General features: G+C 39.2%; 1 protein-coding gene and 1 long non-coding RNA gene across 3 annotated transcripts in view; one reads left to right on the top strand and one right to left on the bottom strand.

Annotated features, from left to right (window-relative positions):
• The window catches only part of LOC138049713 (uncharacterized), a 16,247-nt gene extending 1,201 nt beyond the window's left edge, over positions 1-15,046 (bottom strand). The window contains exons 1-5 of the long non-coding RNA XR_011132429.1: positions 15,007-15,046; positions 12,383-12,441; positions 6,565-6,685; positions 5,921-6,018; positions 1,916-1,981 (exon numbers count right to left, since the gene is read on the bottom strand). This is a non-coding gene — a long non-coding RNA (uncharacterized lncRNA). The remainder of the gene's footprint in view (positions 1-1,915; positions 1,982-5,920; positions 6,019-6,564; positions 6,686-12,382; positions 12,442-15,006) is intronic.
• Positions 3,666-19,627, top strand: part of LOC138049711 (nesprin-1-like) — a 97,758-nt gene continuing 81,796 nt past the window's right edge. The window contains exons 1-10 of one of the 2 annotated variants that reach the window (XM_068896114.1): positions 3,666-4,007; positions 4,591-4,652; positions 5,267-5,362; positions 5,952-6,029; positions 6,475-6,567; positions 7,155-7,240; positions 7,356-7,433; positions 7,683-7,798; positions 8,608-9,401; positions 19,178-19,345. In XM_068896114.1, the coding sequence (XP_068752215.1) occupies positions 3,887-4,007; positions 4,591-4,652; positions 5,267-5,362; positions 5,952-6,029; positions 6,475-6,567; positions 7,155-7,240; positions 7,356-7,433; positions 7,683-7,798; positions 8,608-9,401; positions 19,178-19,345 (1,692 nt within the window). In that variant the 5' untranslated portion in view covers positions 3,666-3,886. The remainder of the gene's footprint in view (positions 4,008-4,590; positions 4,653-5,266; positions 5,363-5,951; positions 6,030-6,474; positions 6,568-7,154; positions 7,241-7,355; positions 7,434-7,682; positions 7,799-8,607; positions 9,402-19,177; positions 19,346-19,627) is intronic. The other variant, XM_068896115.1, reaches the window with a different exon arrangement.

Below are 19,627 nucleotides of genomic sequence, written 5' to 3' on the forward strand. Positions count from 1 at the left end.
CGTCATCTCAAAATATAAATTCGCGTTATTGTAATCGCTTCGTTATTATTTCAACTTTTTTAATATGACGGGGGTGTGGTAGTTCCTCAAAAATGACGCTGGTAGGAACGGCGCTCAATTTAGGGCAGAAAATGAAAATTTATCCTCAAGTAATGACGTTTTCCATAAAACCTAAAATTTGGCAATTTCACGTTGTAGTTTTGCCGACGACGGCAATGAAATAGACAAAAGTGAAAAACACACGTGCAGGGCGTGCAAAGCTATTGTTTTTGCCTACTAAATATGCAAATTTGTGACGTTCTCGTTGCCGTCGCCGTTGTCTTTGCTTAAGTTCCCTATTAGGGAGCTTTAGCAACGGCGACGGCAACGAGAACGTCACAAATTTGCGTATTTAGTAAGCAAAAGCAATAGCTTTGCACGCTCTGCACGTGCATCTTTTCATTTTTGTCTATTTGTTTGCCGTCGTCAGCAAAACAACAACGTGAAATTGCCAAATTTGAGGTTTTAGGGAGAACGTCAGCGCTTGAGGATAAACTTTAACTAGTTCCGTTTTTGAAGGTTTGCCACACCTTTGTCACGTTAAAATGCTTGGAATAGTCACGAAGCGATTACAATAACGCGAATTCACTAACGACGACGTTCTTGTTGCCGTTGCCGTCGTAGTTGCTAAAGCTCCCTATTGTTTGAGAGAAGGCCTCATCCGAGTTTTTAATGAAGATATTCTTCCTCCCGATCCATTTTCAATTGACCATTGCAGAGACCCTGAGCTTCCTACCCCGAGAGAACCTGTTACCGGCAAACTAGCTGAACGCAAAGCTAAAGAAGGAACGCAGGAAGATATTTAAAAATCTCAAGCCCTTTTCTCTCTACATACTACTGTTCCATAGCGCAGGTCTACCTTGCTCGATACCCGCGTTTGTGTATGTACTGAACAAAGGACGAATTACGGAAATTGCACCTGTGGCGGCACATCTGGACAACTCGATTGTCAATCACGTGAGTGAAAATAACTTAATCTCTTCTACAGAAAGGTTCATTCCAAACTGCTACTTGAAGCCTTGAAGGCCCACTTCTTGTCTGGTTGCAAAAGTATATAAAGGACAGAAGGCAGTTTACGGTAGTAAAAGGAACGGAATCTCCGAAACTGCAAGTCAAGTGTGGTGTTCCTCAGGGTTCGGTCTTCACAAATGATGTACCTTTGTCTATCAAATCGAGCGACACTACGGTTTTCTGTATCGGCCACTCTCGTGACTCCGCGTGAAATTCTTTAAGCCCTGCCCTCAAAGAACTTTAAATTACGTTGGTGTGTCCATAACCGGCTAACACCACATCCAGCTGCAAGATGTTATCAAAAGTTTTACTAATAAACAAGTCTTTGCCTAGACGTGTATGTGAGTCTTTTCATCAAAAAGTTCTCCTACCAACCCATTACGTATGCTATGTCAGTTTGGGGCGGAGTACATCGGGCTGAGCTATTTAACATACTGAATAGGGTACACTGCCACGAAGCTAGAATAATCTGCGGCCTCTCAACGGACACGCCCTCGGAAGAGGTGCTAGTGCAGCCATGTGGAATTCCTTATCGTCTTTGCATAAACTGTAATTAATTAATCTTTTCTATAAGGAATATAACGGCCTTCTACTACGTGCCTATAAAAGATACTCATCACTCGTAACAGCAGACGCCTTTCAAGATCGAGACACCGTCTTATAGCTCCAACTGTTTCTTCTAAATTTATGAAGAACTCAGTTGCTTACAAAGCCCCCGTCTTATGGAACGAAGAAGGACCTAGTATATTTTACACATTTTTATTGCTCCTCCTTCTTGCATTTTTGTGGTGCGTGCAATACGGAGAAACTGTTAGTACCAGACATGTGAATAAAGTTGATGATGATGTGTACCCAAATGACTTACCTCTAACAAGAGAGTGTGGATAGACTCTATGCCTTGGGCTCAAAAGCTCACAAATGACACTTTTAACTAAAAATAAATAAACGTAAGTTTGTCAACGGCGGTTCCATCCGAGACTCTTGGTCGTCGTTTGATTCATGCGTTGCTTATGCTATCCAGCTGTAATTCGGGTAAGCGTGCTTTCTTGTTGCGTGATCCTTTCGGGAGAAGCTTCATTGCTTGACACTAAACATTTTGGGTATTTAAGGTGATGACTATTCTTGGTTTTCATCAACGTCATGAGACGGCCATGGTGGTGTACAAAACAATACAGGGGCACCCAACGAATCTGTTCCTCACATTATCTGTTGCCCAGAGGAATCCTGCTGGCTGGCAAAAATCATAGTACAGGTGTTTCGATGAGCTGGCTGGGAAATTTTGTTATTGATAGAGGTTTTGCCTGGGAATTACTGACTTTTTCTAGCATTTCAACCCGAGCTGGCTGTAGAAACTCTGAAGACTGAGGACGACTAAAAAAAAAAAAAAAAGAAAAAGAACCCCTTCCCTCTCCCAGAGAATAGTCACAAACATACGACGGCTGGTCAGAGTGATTGCGCTTGCGGAAAAAAAAACCTGTTTTGTCCCCGTTTTGTCGCTTTTGTTCGGTCGTTTTGGATCGAGGGATTTGAAAACGCGCGGAATTCCTGGCTGGGAAATAAATTTGATCTGCTGGCTGGGAAACCAACCAATTTTATCTAGCTGGCTGGGAAATTTCTTGTGTGTCTTGCTGGGAAAGAGGAACAGATAATGTTTTCCCAGCAACACTGAAAAACACCTGAAAATGCCTTAATAACATTTATTTTCATTAACTGGGGTATAATAATACATTTTACAACAAATTGGTCGTTGGGTGCCCCTGACAATAGAAAATGGCTCCACAAGTTTTGCATAATTCCCAAAAGACATTCTTCGCACTGATCAAGGACGGTTAACCGTTATTTTTGTCCTTGTAAGTTTTGCAGTCTCGTGTTATTATGCATTTTATAGTTACTGACCCCTCTTGTAATTTAGCAAATGCTACCAAAGAGTGAATAAACATATTGTTATTATTATTATTTTACTGCATTGTTCTCCAACATTGCTGCCGTGACGTCAGATGAAAACTCATTAGAGAAATTCCATTTGCGTGATTTTTTCTTGTGTGACAGCCTGTCGCATCATAGCTTTGTACGTGAGACTTCTAGAGTGTTTTCTTAGTAGTGCTATTCTTTCTTTGCCGTGGGCTTCTGCTTCGCATATTAAATGTGTTGTTTCGTGCTGGCCTGTTGCGTGATGTCTGTTAGCGTGATGCTTTGCTGCGCACACAGACGAACTCTGGCCGCGCGTGGCGTTTGCTATTCACTGTCACGGCTACATTTGATACAGTGAATCAGTGTTATCTTATAATTGCACCTGATAATTTTAACATTTTCAGATTTTCTTCAATGAGCAAAAAACCAACTGGTTGTCTGTGATGGCTGCTTGCTTTTGTTGTAGAGCTTGCTGAAATACGTCATGATATGATACTGGCCCGTATTTTACGCTGAATTGACTGTGATGCTTTTTTGTTGCTGTAAACTCGCCCAAGTGTTAATCGCGAAAAAAAAATAATTAATCGAAAATGAAATAAAACTCAAACATCTCTTTCGTAAAAAAATTATGCATTGCACTAAACCCGCAGAAAGTGTTTGAACGCAACAAATATCCCGAGAGGAGCCCCTGACTGTCATGCAGTGACCAGCGGAATGTTTATCGTTCTTGAGAACAGTCATTCTAAATGGCGAGCCGATTTAACACTCTCGACATATTCATGATATTCATAGTGTGATAACGTGGATGGAAGACTGCTTAACGAGACTTGGGATGGAATACGTCATGCGATATTTTGTCACAAACTTTTGGCGCGTACTTCTGTAGTGTTGCCAGAGGTGTTATACCACTGGCTGGTAGCGAAAAATGGCGACGCGACTTTCATCAAGTCGTCGCAGCCCCTCTCCAGTAGAGTCGAATGGAATGCCAAAATCCTCACTTTCACCACATTCAGCTTCGACAGAACAGCTAATGGCCTCTTTATCAGGTAAAACCTTTTGGTTAATTGAATTGTTCGTAGCCTACACCAGGTGTATATTTCTATATATATATTCTTTTGTTTTAACATAACTTAACTTAACCATCTTTTATTAAATCAGATCAACACAACCGCCAATCAACAATAACACGCATGTTTCAAGAATTTGTTGGTTTCTAAACGAATTTATCTTATGTAACAACGAAAGTCCAAGCTTGTAGAGATCTTTGAAAATAAAGATAGAGAGGGTAAATAAACAGAATTAAGAAAGTTTCCGATGTTCATTCGACGTTTGTTTGCATGTTGCCGTGTCTTAATTCACGTGAATAGGAAAGAGATTATGTCACCTTTGATACACATCTCTGTTGGTTTGTTGACTTAGGTGTTGAGATATTTTCATTTTGTTCTTAAATTTTGGAGTCAAAGTTATTCAACTTCTCAATTAAACAAAAAATTGACATAGAATTCGTTCTCTATCAAGTACCTCACGTATGTCTCGGATTTAAAGCTTCTTGTTACCATGGAAGCAATATGGTGGACCACAGACTTGCTGACTGAAAGCTTGTTTATTGTTGTAATTTGATTCACACAGAGGAACAGGTTCATGTGCAGAAAAGGACTTTTGGAAGATGGGTGAATTATTTTCTTCGACAAGTAAGTGATTTCAGAGATATAAATGTTGAAACATTACCTCATAGTTAAGTTAGTCAGTGCATTTGAGATGGAAAGTGATTGACCTTTGCAATAGTACACATCACAGTAGCTGTGCACAGTTATATAATGCTCTTGTTGTTGTTTTAAAACATTCTTTTATGGCAAAGGTAGTAGTAACGTCTAGGCATGTCTGTTTAGGGTTAGAGTTCTTGTCCTTTTTTGCTCCAAATGCCTCTTATAGTCAGATTCCTAAGGTTGTAAGGATGAACTTTATTGCTGTCCCTGTACACCGCTTGAACATTGAAATTACCATTGATCATTGATTTAGAAACAGGCCTCAGCCCACATTTGCATTTGTCCCCATGAGATTCCTTGTGGAAACATACCAGTAACCTATGAGGCCTCTGAGACTTACCTGCAATATTGTTCAGAACTTTTTTTTAAAGGTTATTTCTGTGAAAGAAAGCCTATGTTTGTTGAACTTTCTCGATAGGATAGAACTTTTTTGTCTCAGTTAGTTGTCGTTAGTTACCAATCAGACACAGAGAAAAGGTTGTTTAATTTCCATTTTGTTGGCGCTGTTTTCTTTAATCTGCTTTTCATACATTAACCAGCACAAGCCTCCATGCCATGTTGGTGACTTGATTGAAGGATTACAAGATGGCTCAAAGTTACTGGCCCTGTTAGAAGTTTTGTCTGGAGAGCGTTTGGTATGTCAGTTAGGGACTGTGGAGAGGGAGGAGCTGGGGGGTATAGCCCCCTCCCACACAACTCATACATATACCAAGACCTAGCCCCCATCCCCCCCCCCCCCTCCACCACTTTCAAATGTACTCCATAGCCCCTGTTAGTGTCAAATTTAGCAGAGCAAAAATAAGATACTTCAGGGTGAGTATTTGAAGTATCAGTGTACATAGGAAGCAGAGGAAAAAAATAACCATTTCAATTTATTATAATTTATTGTTCAATAATTAGGGTTAAACAGATGACTTTTGCATACAAATTGCCTTATACAGAGTTTCTGTACTAAACATTTTGTCCAATAGTCCCATCTATCTCTGGACAACATGGTATACTTTGTGACATGTTAAGTTATATCTCCTGTCATAACCTGGTTTTCAGTAAGAACGTCTGTTATTATTAGACTACCATCAGGCACAAAGCCCCAAGTGTAATATTGTTGTTTCAGAATGGACAACTTTCATACCAATTGCAGTTCCAAAATCCACTAAAAGGTTTTGAAAGTAAAAATTTCAGGAGATACTTACATGTACATCTTGACATTTCTGTTCCATTTAGACTTCTGAGAAAGGGAACAAGCGACCCCATCACCTTGCAAATGTTGGAGCTGCTTTGAAATTCTTAACTGGAAGGAATGTTAGTGAAATATTTTTGTTTAGAAATTTTAAATTTAGTATTTTTACGAATTCAGCTAGTGATAGCAATAAACAATTTGAGTAAACAATGTTGAGTCAATACTGCATCTAGTAAGTGAACTTCAACATTGACAGCCAACTCTGAGAAAGACGGTTTACCCAAAGCTTGGCAAATCCTGGCAGTCCATGTAATCAAAAGCCTCCAGGCTACTTGTACAAGAAAGACAGAAACCACAGTTTCAAAGTGATTATACTGTGAAAAGTGGGTGGGGGTGGGGGTGGGGAGCAGGGAGGAGAGTGAGAGTGAGTAAAAAGAAACCTTAAGAATCCACAAGAATGCTCCTATGCACAAGGAATCAGGATACAGTAACTAGTAGTAACTAGTAGTACATTTTAAAATGGGAGGCTTAGTCACTTTGGCTTTTAAATCTTAACCTCTCACACAGGTAAAGCTTGTGAATGTTCATAGAGAGTCTGTTGTTGATGGAAATGAAACGATCATTCTTGGATTGACCTGGGCTATCATTCACCATTACCAGGTATAGTTTATACACTTCGTATAACTTGTTTGCACCCATCTGGCCTCAGACTTGTCATTTTCCTCAGTGCACTGCATTATGAGGTATTCATATTTGGTTGATTGTGGGTACTGGTTATCTGTAATCAAAACAAAAAAGAATGCTTTTGGTTGGGGGACATTTTGTGCCATAAATACCAGTTCAAACAAATCAAATATCCCCTGCTAAGAATGGTGACCTCTCTAGAAGTATGTCTTCAGAGGATCCACCAAAATCTTTGCTTGGAAGAGTAGAGATCTTAAGGATTGTTCAGTTTTTTTTTTCTTTTAATTATTTTTTAACATATTTATATACATACCTACATTTACACAAACGAGTAAGTTATGGTCAAAGAGGCAGACAACTCCAACAACAACAAAATAGCCGGTTGACATAATTTACACAGAGCAATCAACAATAATTACTCCGTCAAAATTTTCATTAGCAGTTCAGTTTTTTTTTGCAAAGTTCCCTTTGTTGTTCTTGAAGCTGCACTCAAGATTTGTCGCATACTGAGAGTCATCACTCCTTGGTTGTTAAGAGGCAAACCATGCATTCTTTTTAATCAGGTGAAAGGTCTTTATGCGAACAAGAAGGCAAGAACCAAGAAATATCTTTTAGAATGGTGTCGCAAAGCTGCTGAGAAGGCCACAGGGTAAATTGACTTCTTTTGTACCAAAAAGACACATTGTGTGGACCTCCTTGTGTTTGTGTACTTTTGAAACTGTGTTTGAATATTCTATAAAAAGAAGTTATATTTCTTTCCTCAGAACAAGTGAGAATCTGAAAGACTTTAGCTCCAGCTGGAAGAATGGTCAAGCGTTTTTACAGATAATTCATGCATTCAGGTGCGTGAATTAAGAGAAAAAAAAAACTGGTTATTAAAGAAGGTTGCACTTTTGGTAACCTCATGAGCTGCATACAATGTAGTCTGACATGTGTGCAGAAGGCATGGAAATCTTAAAGTTGTCCTCCAGTTCTTGCCAGCCAATTACAGTCAATGAAAGTGCTATAAGAATGCATACTCCACAATGCCCACAGAAATCAGTAACTTCATGAAAAGTTTATTGTATTTATAACATTTTCTTTTTTTGCAGACCTGATTTGGTGGATCTCAGCATAACAGAGTCACGTGATAATGTGGGAAATCTAAAAGAAGCCTTTGACCTGGCCGAGAAACATCTTAATGTGCCAAGACTTTTGGAACCAGAAGGCTAGTGTACAACGCATCAATAATGATTATTAGTATAAATACACAGGTGATCATACAAAATCGCGCGCTCTCATTGGCTAGCTATCTCGGATTATCAGCCGATAATCACCTCGACGGACAAAATGGCTGCCAGTAGTCGTTTTGCCACTGTAAGTGAAGACGATTTCGTGTTCAAATGTTTTTTTTTCTCTTTTTTTTGAAATAATCACCTGTGTATTTATACTAAAACAATTATAATACTTAGTGGCATTATTCTAAGTTCTCTGGTTAAACTTGTTTAATTTGCTTTGGGTTTTTCCTTGGCTTTTTTGTGTTACATGGAAAGGCGGCTGATTTTGTAATCAATGCCTGCTGCTTTTTGAGTCCTGTTAAACAACATAATACTTTCATCTGGAGTTTTTAGAAACAATTCTTCTCTTTTTTTAATATATGCATAGCCATTTCCCAGTGGCAATTTCACTCTAAGAATATTAATAACACAAACCACTGTAAAAGTTTCTTTCTCATGGGCGGTAAACATTTTCGCAGGTAAAACGTGACAATTGTAACAGTATTGTACGACAACTATCTGGCACGATTGTTTTATAATTGGACCAATAGGTAATTTGGATAGAAATTGTTTTAACACATTCTTGATATGACTTTATTTGGCTAAATTTTGAATGTCGAAAACAATAATTTACCAAATGAAAGAACGGTATATCAATTTTAAAGAAGTCTCGTTTCGTAAGAATTTTTCAGCAGAACTGTAGCTTTTTGCAAGGCTTGCTCTGTCAAATAAAATGTTTTGTTCCACGTTTACTTTACAGACGTCGATGTGGAAAAACCTGACGAGAGATCGATTATTACTTACTTGGCAACACTGTATGACAAAGTAGAGGTGGATTTAAACAAAAAATCTTCAAAAAGACTCGCTTCACCCACTAAAACCACCTCCAAGAAATCACTTAGTCCGGAAGCTGGGGACCAGTCTGGACAAAAGAAGACCTCCTCAAAAACAAACCTTTCAGGGAAGGGAGGAGAAGGTAAGGCAAGAAGCAGCTCATCCACCACCCCAGCGAAACAGTTGAGGAGTGCCAGTTCTTCACCTTCTTCACCGAGAAAACAAAAAGGAGAGTCTGGAAGGAGTACCTCGCCTTTAAAAGCTAAAGACCAGAGAACGCCTTCACCTTCTCCTCCTTCAGGAAATGCAAAGTTCAAAGGCAGTCAGAGCAAGCTATCGGGGACACCAACTGTTAGTCCCAGTTCTTCACTATCGGAAGATTCCATGGAAATTTCATCATCAGAGTCAAATCTCGCAGCTCCAAAAAGGCGCGACTCTCGATCCACCAGTCCCACGCCAAAGTCTAGCGCTCCAAAGAAGCCACGAATGAGCTCTGGTAAAACAGCGCTGTCTTCGGACCATTCAGACAGACTGAAAAGCAAGAGATCGTCCCTTTATGCAGATAGCAAAAAGTTTGGCTTACCTAGTTACCATAGTGATTCAAGTAATAGGAAGAGAGGAAGTTTTTCCGGCTCTCTTACTTCATTACGTAAGCTAAGCTCAGCGTCATCAACGCCCATGGATGTGGAGTCATCTTCCAGTGAATTAGAGGATTCCCAGGTAATTACCTTGTCAAAGTTGCATTTTTTGCAGTTGCATTTGCGATGAATAACAAAATACTGTTGAGGAATGAAATGTATTGGGAGAATTTATGTGGTGTGAAAAACAAATGATCCTGTCGTTCCCCATCCTCACTAAATAAAAATTTCAAGCCTGTTCGTTTTGCATGCGTATATGGTAGTTGTCCTGATAGCTACCCCTCCTCCCCACAGTATTTTTTATTACCTTCTACTGGGAAAAAGGTAAACATCACGCATTCTTCATAAAAATAGCTTTAAAGGAGAACTATAGGTTAGTCTAACGTTTTTGTTAAAGGAGCATAAAAATTGACCAACTTTAGATTTGCGCAACGCTGCATGTACATCCTTGATCTCGGTGTTCAAATGATTTATCCCCCCCCCCCCCCCCCCCCGTGGCTGTTTCCACGTTACCCTTAAGCTTGTTGAAATATTCGAATACTTATAAATATTTATACTTCAAAATAATATTCCTTGTAACTGTTCTTAATATATGGTTTAAGTTTGGAAAGTTAGGAGACTGTCTGATGGCAAAGCATCTAATATCAACAAGATCAGTGTGATATTGAGGTCGCTAAATATGTAGTGAGGTACCTTATCTTCTTGAAAGCACTTCAGATTTTATCATGAACTTTTCAGGTTTGAGTGGGTGTTTTTTAATCTTCCTTGTATGCACATTAAGCCTTGAATTGTTCTCATCAAGGACCCTTGTACCGCAAACACCTTTCAACTTATCGCGGGACTAGGTATATATGTATGTTCACGTTTAATCGATGATGCGAAAGATTCGGAAGTAATAGCTAGAGCCATCTTGACAACATTTGATATGGATCGACATTGTTATTCCTGATGGATTACCAATTTAAACTATCTCTATTTTAAAGCTGGACTCTGCTGGACGTCTTGTCTCCCAGTTTTAAGTTATAAGAACATCCTTATTTGGCTATAATCCAATGATTGAACAATTTAAAAGATGTACTGTTTTGACTATTTTTGCGTCGTCAACAGGACCGAGAAAGGGAAGACCTACACTAGGCCAAGTGGTGGTGTTTTTTTAAGGGTATTGAGAAATTTTGTGGAACAATACTTATAATTTCAAATTTGTTAGGTTCGACCAAGTGTTCGGGAGACCCTACCGTCAAGCTTCAATCAATAATGACAATTCATCACATGATATGTTTTCAGGTTATTGCGTTCGAGGTACGAGAACGCAACACCTAATTTGTGTTGTAAGGGAAGTTTTTTCGAGATTGCATTTTCGTCGACACACTTTTGCCTCGCTTTGAGGCGCTTGGTTACGTTTTGCCTCACTTTGACGAACTATCGCACGTGGTGATTTGTGCGTCGTCGGCGTTCATTATTCTAGCGTTTGGTGAGGTGTGATAATCTTCCATCGTTCATCGTTGAAAAGAGCTGAAAGATTGCTGCAGGTCTGTCAACTGAAGTCGGTAAAATTTTACTTTGGATTAAGCATGGTTCGTCACTGTCCTTGGAAAATGTGTGCGACTCCTCGCGCTTGCATCAAACCGGTTTGTTTTGCTCGGCGGCCGTTGTGCCACAAAGTGAATCTACCGAGTTCTGTAGCTTGGCGGCCGTTGTGCCACAAAGTAAATCTACCGAGTTGTGTAGCTCGGTGGCCGTTGTGCCTCAAAGTAAATCAATCGAGTTGTGAAGCTTGGCGGCCGTTGTGCCACAAAGTAAATCTACCGAGATATGACGCTCGTCGGCGCGCCATTTCATCATGACTTGTGATATTTACGGCATTGAAATCAACAAACTGAATTTATTTTGTCCAAGCGTTCAGCACAGAAAAGTAATCTAAGGCCTTTAATACCACAAGCTGAAAAGACTTGCAAGTAATAGTTTCATTTTAGAGTAATTTTCAGTAGTTGTCTACTTGTAGAATTCCAAATAAATAGTTAATGATTACGTCTAACAAGTTGTCACGTTCATAGATGCAGTACAGTGGAATTAGATCGTTATATCGAGGTATCGTTATAACGAGACGCCCGATATAACGACATTGCCTTAAAATAACCATATCTTTATATCGGGGTAAAATTAACATGTGCTTTTTTACTACTGTACATATTGTTTAATTAAACTTGTAATGAGTATCAAATGACTCACAATTTGCAAAGCATTAGACGTTATCAAGGTTACACAACAAAGTCTGTGGTATGAATCGTAAAAGGGAAACAAAACAAAACAAAACTTAAACATTTGATGTTGTATCTGTGTACTGATGCTGTAATATCGTCATATCGGGGAAGATTTTACGCTCGGTACGCTAAGAACTCAGCGTTATATCGGGAATATCGTTATATTGAAGATCGTTATATCGGGGTTCTGTCCCATACATTTTACTGTAACTTTTGCCGGGACATAGCATGTTTATCTTTTTACCGGGGATATCGTTATATCGAGGATCGTTGTATCGGGGTTCCACTGTAATAACATTTCCCTATCGCACGAACCATCCACCCTCCCCCCTCAGTTGCTACCTGTACCAAACCTGTACCGTCCTACAAACATCGAACGCACTCGCCTAAGCTTCGATTACCCCTAGTGACTACGTTGTAAAATACTGTTAGAAAACCAAAGCGAGGCAGTGTGAACTGTCAAAAAGTGAAGCTAGAGGTTAAAACTTGAGATACACCGCAGCGAACAAAAACTGTTACTGGCCGTGTGTACCAACTCGACAACGATTCCGCCTACTCTTGCAATCACAGTATCTGATTGAGGAAATCTGAAATACCGAGATGCCTGAATTCTCGTGCTTCGACGAGGAAAACAAAACTGCGAACGAAAGGCGTTACAGAGGAGATCAATTGGAAAACATTCGTTTCAGCTTTAACGGGTTTGAGTGCGAGAAAAGGGTTGACTGACTTCTTGTGCCTTAAAAGTTATATAAGCAAACAAAAACCATTTACAGTGAACAAATTTGGAAAAAATGACACTTACGTTTGTTACGTAGCTGAGGTAGAGTAACTGAACCATCGAGATGACTGACCGCTTGCACTCTGAAGAAGAAAATCAAGCTGAACTATATCTGGCGAGAAATGCTTTTGAAGCTTTCTAATACTTGCAAACGGTGTATGAATTAAATCTAGTGAGTCATGTAACACATTCCACACACACATACAAAATTCCTTCAAAAAACAGAAAATGGTGCTAATTAAAAGGTGTTAAGATTTTAGCAGTAACAATCTCTGCACTATACACAAAATTGACACCAACGTGCTTTGATTGTAGAATTTCGTATTTTAATAGACCACATTCGTATTCTCAGTATTGGACCGGAACTAGCTTGCAATGGAGGCTAATGCGGGGGAATATATTAAAAAGTATTTGCATTTGAAAAGATTCCCCCGCATTAGCCTCCATTGCAGTCCAATACCGAGAATACGAATATGGTCTATTCCTTCAAGTGTTGAACTCAAATTGTGATATTTCCACATTTATATTGCATTCAACGAAATCATTTGGTTCTGATTGGACGAGAGAAGTACAATTTTATTTCAAATTGCACTGTGTAGAGCTTTAATGAAGTTACTATGGCAACTATTCCCGGCCTACTCACAAGGTCGCGCGAGAAAATAGAAACGACAATGGCGGATAAGAGTTTTCCTATTGTTATACTCAGAAAAAACGAGCAAATGGTAACTATGACAATACAAACGAGTACTCAAACTTGCATAAAAGTTTAAATGCAAAATCTAGAGGGAAGAGACAGAGAATTCGAGAGAATTTAGTCGACTGAGTGCAACACAAACAAAAAAAATAGGCACGCATTGCGTACATGTGGTAGTGCTGTAACACAGCCGTTTATTCAAAATTGTCAATTGAGCTGCGTTTTGTCTTCCAGGAGATTCGAGCTGTCTTTGCGTATTATCCAACTCTAATAGTACACGATATTGTTTTGGTACCGAATATCATTATAGTGCCATGGTAGATGTCTTAGGTAAATAGAAAAATGTTGCTCATTTTAAAATTACCTTAAAACTTCTTTTTCAACACAAGTTTAAGCTTGCGCTCTGAGCGTCCGACAGCTTTCTAATGCCTTCTAATACAAAAGGTCACTGAAGGTAACCCTGTCCGGTGGGTTTAGTATCTGGATGGGAGACGTCAAAAATTTATCATGAGCCAGAAACACAGGACCCAAAATTCAATTTTAACTTTCAAAAATGCGAACTAAGCAAGGTACAGATTTTGTTAGCCTGCTTTATGCAAAACAAATATTGATGCCAAAGGAAATAAATATTGATGCACAGTTTTTAGGCAGAGCAGAGGAAAGTTTTTAGGATAAAGTATTTTGCCATCAGCAACACAATTTGCGACATGAAAACAACTGCCAATATAAAAAGTTACCATCAGAAAAAAAAATTTTGGGAGATTTTTGCTACGTTTAGTTTTTCTATTGTACTTTTGGCTGCACAAGTAAATCGCAAAATCGAAAAGCGACATCGAATTCAGCGGACGCCGTGATCAAGTTACCTTGCGTGTTTACTCGTGAATCAAAGCATACATCTGTGTCAAACCAGGTTTTTGCTTTTGTTAGTTTGGTGTTTTTTTCTTTCAAGTGTTATAAAGTTTTGACAAGAATTGTGGGAATTCAACAAAAAGATCACAATCGCCCAACGCTTGATCGAGGTTGACCATTGTTTCTGCAAAATCAAAAATTTACTGCCCTGGACGAGGCTATTTATCACCAGGTAATTCCATGGTTTTGGAAGTAGCAGCTGCTTAATTATTCATCGGTGTCACAAATGCCTGCCGATTTTGGGGCTCATTTTGTTAAAACTCAAGCACGCTTCCAACAGACCTGTTTATTTTAGTGATTTATGCACGCGCTGCGGGCCTATTGGGACCACGGATACCCTCCCACTCTTACGCTCTTTCTTACACTATTACAACTGGGTGACATGTGTTTAGTGCACTACCACAAAAATGGTACGATACATACATACATACATACTTAATTGACCGCTCCCCATAGGGGCTTTTCAGGGCCAATGAAACACAATCAACGAAACGACAGAACACAACAACAACTGTTAAGAATCCCAACTGACCGGAGGCAAACCAGTTGGCTATTTACAAGTGCAGCAGGTGGGAAGTTGAACCAGGGACTACCAGGAACAAATTCAACGAGTGTCAGAGCGGGTCTTGAACCCGGGATCTCTTGATCTCAAGGCAAGCAACCACTGGGCCACACTGCCTCACAACGATCTTCATTGTTATTAATTAAATACTCGTGCTGCTTTGGAAAAACCTCGGATTTTTTGCGAAAGAGCACTCGTACCTGTTAATTCAGAATTGTATTTTAGATCATGCGATTTTGAACACTAATTGCGTCGATATCTCTTATATTTTCTCCTCTATTTCACCTTTTAAAACGGAACAAGAGTCAACGCTCTTATCACCTCATTTTAATGAAAGGCGGCCATTTTGTTACGACTTTGTGTTTTGACTTTTAGTGTGTCTTTTTGCACTTTCAACACGGTAGCACCGAATTCTTTCGGGATTTGCGTTTCGCAAGTATCACCGAGCGAGAATGTGTTACTATCGGTGATTTATAACGTTACCTGTTATACCCGCACACCCGCGACACTTCACCGCGGCCCCTCCATACGCGAACAGATGTTTTTGGTTGATATTTGAATATTCATATCTGACCTGCCGTTCAGGCAATACGTCTGTGTCGGCTGGAAATAATGATGACCGTAATGTTTGGTTTCGATTGCATTTTGAAAGGTTGGTCCTTATTAATCAGATAAGTAACTTGATTCTTCGATTCATAAATTGTTAACCTTTTTCTGTGATATTTTTACTGTTACAAGGAAGAATATATGGAAACTCACAGTTTAAGGTGAGAAAAAAGTAGATCAAAAGTGGAGTCCCTAAAATTCATTTGTAAAACAAAATTGTGTGAATTTTAAACTGTCATTGAGAATATAGGTTCTGTACTCGCCAAAAGTGAATTTATATTTGCTTTGTAGCTTCAAGCTCCTTAGCAAAGTGCGAATACTTAGACTTATGCTTGTATTACGAGTTTATTTTCGCTACTCAGAATCTAAACGTAACGGAATGAAGTTCAACTGGACCTTATATTTTCGGTCAGTGAATTTAATTTCGTTAATTTTTTTAAAATTATGCTCTCTGAAGGTTTTTTTAAGTGATGTTCACAAAGAACTAATTGGGATTACCCTTTCATCTTCTTCACTATTTTTTAAATAGGTGACTGAACAAATATGCTCGAAAAATTTGAACGTTGATTTGACCACAATCGGCAGTTCGCTTCAATGAACCAAAATTATCGTTTTCATATCTTAAAACACTGATATTAGTTATTTTCCTGTGTTGCATAATGCAAATCTATGTGCCTATGTGAATTTTTGTTCTGTATAAGAGCAATTATAATTTTTTAAGTGCGAAATTGTTTTCATTTTCCATTGTAGACCATTATAAGGAGGAGGAGAAAGGATGAGCTAGAGATCATAGGTTTTAAATTGCAGGCAAACAAACGAAGGATAAATAATCTTTCGGCTCGCTTTCGTAGGGTATAGCGTTGTCCTGTCACGATGCATGTGTTTTTTGCAGTCTTTTTTCCCTGGGAATTTTCAATTTCATTTTTTAAAGACCTTTGTGTGGTCTTATAGGAGCAATATCCACTGCTTACGATTTTATGATCAAAATTGTCATTTGCCAGGTAGTGTCATTTTAATGAGGATAAAACTTCCACAAAAGCACATTAATATATAGTGTTTCTAGCCAAATTTGACCATTACATAGGAAGCAGCTTCTTACAGAGTGCAAGGAATATCTGGCCTCAGATCCCCTCTTCCCCCCAACATTGTTGATCTAAATTGTACATTACAAGTGAAACATTTCGAACACAAAACTGAAGAATTAGAAAACATTTCACCTTTTTTTGTTTAGGGAAGATTTGATGGAAGTTATATCTAGGCAAACGCTTCTTACCAGAATATTGTTTTTGTTAACGGGAATTTGGGGCTTATGTTGGGGATTAGTCAGTATTTTAATATGATGTACTGACATAATCCCCGACATTTATCGCTCGAAAAAGAACGCCCCTGCAATTCTTCAATTCTTTTTTTGTCGTTTATTCCACTGGGCGTTAAATCCCTGTGAAAGGCAATTGCATTTGTCCGTAAACGCGAGACAATTTATGTTGCGCAACGTTGTGGTGGACTCGATCGTAAGCTTTCCCGACAATTACCATTAATGTTACCAAGACAACGACTCTGTAATATTCACCATTCCTTAAATATTTGTGTCACTGATGCCCTCTTATCATAGCTTATCTTTAGATTTTTCTGATGGCCCAGAATTTTTCAGCCACAAAGGTCGCTTGCATGCAAAGCTATGTCAAGTATGCTTAATGAGAATTTTATTTATTTACGTTGTATTGCACCAGTCAGTGTTGTGTTTGCCCAAGTATTATCATGAGTGCTTTGCATTTCTATTCCAAGGTCATCGATCAAGATCCTTTTAGTTTGGCTTAATTTCAAGAGGGCTGCATTTTTTTTAAGGTTGATGGGTTTTGGATCATAAGCGCGCAAAGCTTGTAAGATTGAGAACTCTAGAACATAAGGAAATTTATTAGAATACTTCCCAGGTTAATTTTGCCAGTGATCTCTATGACGGGCTTAACTGTAATTTTAAGTGATGTGTTTGTCAATTCTTATATTATAAACACAACCAATTCACGTTTTTGTTTCCAGTGGTTTTTTCTTTGTTTTTTTTGTCCTGCCATCGCGTTCTTTTTTTATGTCTATCAAATCCTTCCATTATATGAAGATAAACTGAGAAAAAAATGGATCGAATTAACCTCGTTTTCGAATTCCCGGTGATACTCTATTTTGGGAGGGCAGGTGGGTGTTAATAGGTGTCATTACAAACTGTCGGAGCTGAACTACTGAGACTTTGCAACTAAAGAATGTTTGAAATATGTTGCAAAATAGTGTGGATTCGCGTGCATGAGTGGGTACACCTCTATGGCTTTGAAACCAAAGAAACCAAAGCGATTTTACAGCCGACTGCGCGTCGTTTTTGCTTGTTTAAGCTCAAAGACGAATGTTCATAAAAGCTGCAAACACTTTGAGGAAGATATCGTTGATGAATACTTCATTAGAAGTGACTTCATGGTAAGCGCTGTGAGTTTGATTGAGGGCAAACTATTTCGAGTGCATTTTATCAAAGGAACGCATACGAGGTCATGCCTGAAAAAAACCTGTTCGCCATCGTTACAATGTTTATATGCCTTATTCTGATATAGAACTTATCCATCAATAATAACACGATCATGTTAACTTCTGGTTTTCTTAAAACACTTCAAATTACTTTCATTGTATTTCCATCGTGTCAGGGTGTTATCGTTTCAGTTTTTTCTTTGTTATTTTGAGCGATTTAATGAGCAAGGACCAGAAAGCGAAATAAATGCAGCTTGCGTGACCAAGCAACAGCATGTTGCGCGAACATACAATGTCACGCGATGCTGCCAGGGCCTTACCTATTACTTTAATGCTGGAGTAACTGTTGATGTTACTAAATTCCCTGCCGAAAGCTTCTTATTCTCAAATAAAGAATTTTAAGTGTCAACATTCAAACTTATAAAACACTCGCAGATTAAGTATATTTACAATGTCGTGTAATACGACATCGTTCGGCTCAGTCCGGTAGTAAAAGGCAGTAAAATAATAAGTGGCGCAGATGGAGCACTCTATAACGGGGACTTTACGAGGGCATTGTAAAAAAACTTCCAAAAACTACTCAAATTACCCACTTTAATCGAGGGGGGAAGGGGGGGGGGGGAAAGAACGGAGGAACTGTTCAAAATAAGTGAGCAAATCAAAATGCCGTTTTGTGCTTACGTTTTCAATAGGAAGTGCCATTTTTTTACTTCACTTTGCAAATCTGAAGGGAAAGGTATAGAATTGTGCGAAAATTCAAAATGTTCTTGCAGAGCCGTTGATTTTCTCATCATTGCCATTGTTTAGTCGCGTTCTTTTTGACGTTACCCTCGTAAATTCCCTCCCCCCCCCCTCCCCCTTTGGGTGTAAATCTCGAGGTTGTGATTATTAGGGATCCTTACGCGACGACGACTTGAGCGAGAACAAGAACGTTAGCGGGAAATATATCTTAGCATTGTAATGATCGTTCTTCTGTTTTCCCGACTCGTCGCGCTTGTGAGTTTTGTACCAACTTCCCATTACTTTCAGCCGCAGAAAGGGCGTTAATGTACAGCGTAAAAACTGGCGACTTATCCGAGGGAGTTAGCATCGCCTTTACGTGAGACGGCAAACGGTTAACTGCAGGTTGCTGTTCGCTGCTCGTCATGACAGCATGGAAATTGTCTTATTCGAACTTCTCTATCGCTTTTCAGAGGTTGCTTGCTGTCTTTGGCCCACATGCAGGCAAAATACGAGCCAAAATCAAACAGGGTTCTTATATCTTTGATCCAACGCAAGTCTCAGTTTGACGTCTGCCGACACTAAATCCCTTTGTGGTCGTTCAATCACGTTCTGCAAAGAACGGTAACGTGCTCGGATTCTCGTTGTCTCATGTTTTGTGGAGCATCCGTTGCCGTTTCCCTTTCCTTGCTTTTTTTTTTTGTTGACACCCAATTAAGCGAGAAACTGATGTTGTGGTGTTAGGCTTACCTCAGCCCTTTAAACAATCACGTGAACTTCAAATTGTGAAAAGTGAGTCCTTCATTGTTCTTTATTTTGACAGGAGGAGGAGGAAGAAGAGCTTGAGGAAACAAGTGAAAAGAGAGATGTATGGCAGGAATACCAGGCGATCCTTGATTGGTTAAATGAGGTGGACCAACGGGCGTCTTTAATGGCGCAGCAATGGAACGAAGAAGACGATGAAGATGAAACCAAGAAGAAGAGAAAAGTGGTGAGGTTTTAGTTTCTGGTTGAAGTGACGTGCAGTTAGAACGGCAAACTATAGAATGTTACATGAAACGTTTTACATAGATTTTAGCAAATATGATGACAAGTTCCGTCGACTCCGCTACGTCCTTGAGTAAAATCACGACTACAGTTGCCTACTGGAGACGTTCACGATTGAAACAATGACGATGTTTCTCGTGATGTCACCCATTATTATTAATATGCCAACCAGAGCCTAATTGGCTGTTGAAACAATGATTTCTTTTGTTCCGTGGTTGGCGAATTT

The sequence above is a fragment of the Montipora capricornis genome, chromosome 5 (genome assembly GCF_036669925.1).
Source record: "Montipora capricornis isolate CH-2021 chromosome 5, ASM3666992v2, whole genome shotgun sequence".
In the NCBI taxonomy this organism is placed as follows: Eukaryota; Metazoa; Cnidaria; class Anthozoa; order Scleractinia; family Acroporidae; genus Montipora; species Montipora capricornis.